This window comes from Propithecus coquereli, unplaced genomic scaffold (assembly GCF_000956105.1).
Source record: "Propithecus coquereli isolate 6110/MARCELLA unplaced genomic scaffold, Pcoq_1.0 Scaffold738, whole genome shotgun sequence".
Lineage (NCBI taxonomy): Eukaryota > Metazoa > Chordata > Mammalia > Primates > Indriidae > Propithecus > Propithecus coquereli.
Window position 1 is genome coordinate 373,439 of NW_012153485.1, and position 4,674 is coordinate 378,112.

A 4,674-nucleotide genomic window follows, 5' to 3' on the forward strand; every position below is an offset into this window, starting at 1 on the left:
AAACAAAAAAACCCACCCCTGCCAAAAGGAACTACCATAAACAAAGTTGAGACAAATGGTAAACTGGGAAAATATTTTCAATCAAAAGGCTGATTTCTTTTATATACAAAGACTGTTTACAAATCATTAATAAAAATGGATAAAGAAAATGAACCAGCACTTCATAGGAAAAGAGGCACATGGCTAATAAGGGGAAGTGTTCAGTCTTTCTCATTAAAGAAAAGCACATTAAAACAACAGTGAGATAGAGTCTTTCACCCAAGTAGTAGCAAGCATTAGGAGTTTAGTTATACTCAGTGTTGGTGAGGGAGTTAGGGAATTGTCCCTTATATTTATACTATTGGTGTGTAGTAGTACTACAACTTCTTGAGAATTTGGTAAAATGTGTCAGTGTTAAATGCAAATGGCCTTTGAGCCAGGTAATCCACTTGTAGGAATTTTTCCCTGTAGAAATACCCTCACCTGCAAAGATGGGTATAAGGAAATGTAGTGCTTAGTCCTTATGTAAAAATGTCCCAGATAAATTTTTAAACGAAAGCAAGTTGCCAAGTAATATGGTTAATATCCCATTTGTGTGAAATGTGTATGTGTATTTGTATATGCCTAGAACATTTCTTCAGTGACAGATACGTACAGTGGCTGCCCCTGGGGACTGATACTGTGTGAGTATCTGGTGCTGTGTGAATGAGTGTATTTTTAAGTATGAGCTTCTATTACTTTTACCATAAGAAGAGTGGCTTAAAATTTTAAAAATCATCTTTTCTGGCAACTAAGTTCCAGTTTTAAGGGTGTCCTCTCTGAATTGCCCTTTGCTGGGTCTACTCTTTCACATCATCCGGGATCTGTGCTTTAGTGTCTCACTCAGAGAGGCCTTTCCTGACAGCTTCTCTGGCTGTTCATACTCTGGCCTCCCCAACCTGTACAGACACCACGTCGCAGGGCACTGCTTTAAACCTAAGTGCCTAGAACAGACAGGACACAAAACTATTTATTAAATGAATGAATAAAATAGTTTATATTGGGATGGGTAAAACATTACAAGATATATTGGCATTAAGTCAAGCCAGCATCACGTTAAGAAAAAAAGCCATCTTTTCACAGCTAGATTTAGTTTATTAAGCACTTTCTCAGAAGTATTTAAAGTTTCTTGCTCTGCCTTCTATAGCTGAGATTTAATTTTGATATTTACTCATCTTTGTGTGCTAATGACTTGTGGATTCAGATTTTGAGAGTCAAATATAAAGCATGTACGAGAGATAATTCTAGAATCAGCTTTGAGCCACCAGTAGTCCTATAACCTGGACTAGAGAAGTTGCTTCACTTCTCTGGACCTCAGTTCCTTCATCTGCAAATGAAAATAATACTTCAGGCATAGTGCCAGGAAGGTTAAACAAGATGATATATATAAAACTCTTAGCAGTGCACCTGGGACTCAGTTAAAAATGAGTTCCATGTCGTTGTTCTCTTCATAACCTTTATAAAAGACATTTTCTAATAAGACATACCATTCTAGACTTAAAAGTTGCAGAATAAACCGAGAGCATTTTATTAAAAATTGTTCAATGAAAATAATTTATTTCTACTTTATTGCAGCAATATTGAAAGTGTTAAAGACTGTAAACGTGTGTGTAGTAGAAGGGAGAATGGATGTATTCCAGGAACTTCGTAAACCATCAGCACATCTGGAGTGTGACCACTGTGGTTTCAGAGGCACAGATTATGAAAATGTGCAAATTCACATGGGCACCATCCACCCGGAATTCTGTGATGAAATGGATGCTGGTGGGTTAGGTAAAATGATATTTTACCAAAAAAGTGCAAAGTTATTTCACTGCCATAAATGCTTCTTCACCAGCAAGATGTACTCTAATGTATATTACCACATCACGTCCAAACATTCATCCACAGACAAATGGAATGATAAACCAAAAAATCAGTTGAACAAAGAAACAGATCTGGTGAAAAGCCCTCCTTTTCCTGAACACCAGAAAATGCCCTCGAATTCAGTGGAACTCCTGAAACCTATACCTGCCCTTTCCATAGAAACACAGAAACTTGGCCCAGTTTTGTCTCCAGAATCACCAAAACCTACTCCTCTTAGTCCCCTGGAGCCTCAGAAACCTGGCCCTGTTGTTTCTCCCGAGCTACAGACACCTTCTCTTCCTTCTCCTGAGCCTTCAAAACCTGCCCCCGTTTCTTCTCCTGAACTTCCAAAACCAGTCCCTGTTTCTGAATTGCAGAAGGCTGTCCCTGTTCCTTCTCCAGAACCACAGAAACTTGCCCCTGTATCTCCTGAGCCAGTAAAAGCTACTCTGACTAATCCCAAATCCCAGAAACACTCCCATTTTCCAGAAACATTGGGGCTACCTTCAGCCTCATCTCCAGAGTCACCAGTTCTAGCTGCTTCTCCTGAACCTTGGGGGCCATCCCCAACCGCATCTCCAGAATCTCGAAAGTCAGCCCGGACTACCTCCCCTGAGCCAAGGAAGCCGTCCCCATCAGAGTCTCCCGAACCTTGGAAGCCATTCCCTGCTGTGTCCCCAGAGCCCAGGAGACCAGCCCCAGCTGTGTCCCCAGGTTCTTGGAAGCCAGGGCCACCTGGGTCCCCTCGGCCTTGGAAGTCCAGTCCTGCAGCGTCATCAGGACCTTGGAAGCCAGCTAAACCTGCTCCATCGGTGTCTCCTGGGCCTTGGAAACCAATTCCATCTATATCCCCTGGACCTTGGAAACCCACTCCATCTGTGTCCCCTGCATCCTGGAAGTCTTCGTCAGTCTCACCTGGCTCCTGGAAATCTCCTCCTGCATCTCCTGAGTCTTGGAAGTCTGGCCCACCAGAACTGCGAAAGACAGCACCCACATTGTCACCTGAACATTGGAAGGCAGTTCCCCCAGTGTCTCCCGAGCTTCGCAAACCAGGCCCACCACTGTCTCCAGAGATCCGTAGTCCTGCAGGCTCTCCAGAGCTCAGGAAACCCTCAGGGTCACCAGACCTTTGGAAGCTTTCTCCTGATCAGCGGAAAACTTCTCCTGCTTCCCTTGATTTTCCTGAGTCCCAGAAAAGTTCCCGTGGTGGTTCTCCAGATCTCTGGAAGTCTTCCTTTTTTATTGAACCTCAGAAACCTACTGTCTTCCCTGAGACCCGAAAACCAGGTCCTTCTGGGCTGTCGGAGTCCCCCAAAGCGGCCTCAGATATCTGGAAGCCTGTTCTTTCTATTGATACTGAACCTAGAAAACCAGCTCTGTTTCCCGAGCCTACCAAAACAGCCCCGCCTGCTTCTCCTGAACCAAGAAAACGTGCTCTTTTTCCCGAGCCCCGGAAACACGCCCTTTTCTCTGAACTTCCTAAGTCTGCTGTATTCTCAGAATCTCAGAAGGCAGTTGAGCTTGGTGATGAACTACAAATAGATGCTGTAGATGATCAAAAGTGTGATATTTTGGTTCAGGAAGAACTAGCTACACCTAAGAAACTCTTAGAAGACGCTTTATTTCCTTCCTCAAAGAAGCTCAAGAAAGACAACCAAGAGAACTCGGATGCTGAGCTTAGTAGTAGTGAGTATATAAAAACAGATTTGGATGCAGTAGATATTAAAGGCCAGGAATCGAGCAGTGATCAAGAGCAAGTTGATGTCGAATCCATTGATTTTAGCAAAGAGAGCAAAGTGGACATGACTAGTCCAGAGCAGTTCAAAAATGTGCTACAATTTACCGAAGAGAAAGAAGCTTTTATCTCCGAAGAGGAGATCGCAAAATACATGAAGCGTGGGAAAGGAAAGTATTATTGCAAAATTTGTTGCTGTCGTGCTATGAAAAAAGGTGCCGTTTTGCATCATTTGGTTAATAAGCATAATGTTCATAGCCCTTACAAATGCACAATCTGTGGAAAGGCTTTTCTTTTGGAATCTCTCCTTAAAAATCATGTAGCAGCCCACGGGCAAAGTTTACTTAAATGTCCACGTTGTAATTTTGAATCAAATTTCCCAAGGGGCTTTAAGAAACATTTAACTCATTGTCAAAGCCGGCATAATGAAGAGGCAAATAAAAAGCTAATGGAAGCTCTTGAACCACCACTGGAAGAGCAGCAAATTTGATTTTTAGACACAGTGTGAATATTTGCTATACAGAGTTGTTTGTTGAAACTGTTCTTTGAAAGTATAGCTTATTAAATAGCTTAGTTGGATCAGTAGATGTTGATGTGTATGATGTACCGTGTTTGTTTCAGTTGTGTTACAAAGAATGAGCATTTGGTTATTTTTTCATGGTCTCTGTTTATGTGGCTATCTTGTAAATCAGTAAATTTCTACTGTATATTCCAGATGGATAAACTTTTTTTAAGTATATTTGAATAATAATATGAAGGGGTAGGCATTCCATTTAATAATGAAGAGCAAGTTGTACTAAACATGTCCAGTTGAAATATCCGTGTGTGTGAAACTAATTACAGATAATAGAAATTATTAGTTGGAATGTTTAAGAATTAGGCATGAAAAATAAATTTGAGAAAAATTTTGTTCCCTTAAATGTATTTTTAAATCACAAGAGTTATTTTCTATTTGATCATGTAAAATTAGTTTATAAATCTTAAACAGTTTTAGATGTTTATTAGCTGTTATGTCACAGAAAGTTGGAGTCTCAGGGTTGCTGATTTTTGCTAATGAGGAGGATTGAGTAAGTCTT

General features: G+C 40.9%; 1 protein-coding gene across 1 annotated transcript; it reads left to right on the forward strand.

Annotated features, from left to right (window-relative positions):
- Window positions 1–1,598: 1,598 nt before the first annotated feature.
- On the forward strand, window positions 1,599–4,322 carry CHAMP1 (chromosome alignment maintaining phosphoprotein 1). Its single transcript, XM_012661831.1, has one exon. It carries the CDS (start codon window positions 1,644–1,646, stop codon window positions 4,086–4,088), a length of 2,445 nt encoding a protein of 814 aa, XP_012517285.1. The 5' UTR covers window positions 1,599–1,643; the 3' UTR covers window positions 4,089–4,322.
- The last annotated feature ends 352 nt before the right edge of the window (window positions 4,323–4,674 follow it).

Excerpts from the sequence above, each read along its gene's own strand:
- CHAMP1 (XM_012661831.1), top strand. The coding sequence starts at position 1,644 with ATGGATGTATTCCAGGAACTTCGTAAACCATCAGCACATCTGGAGTGT.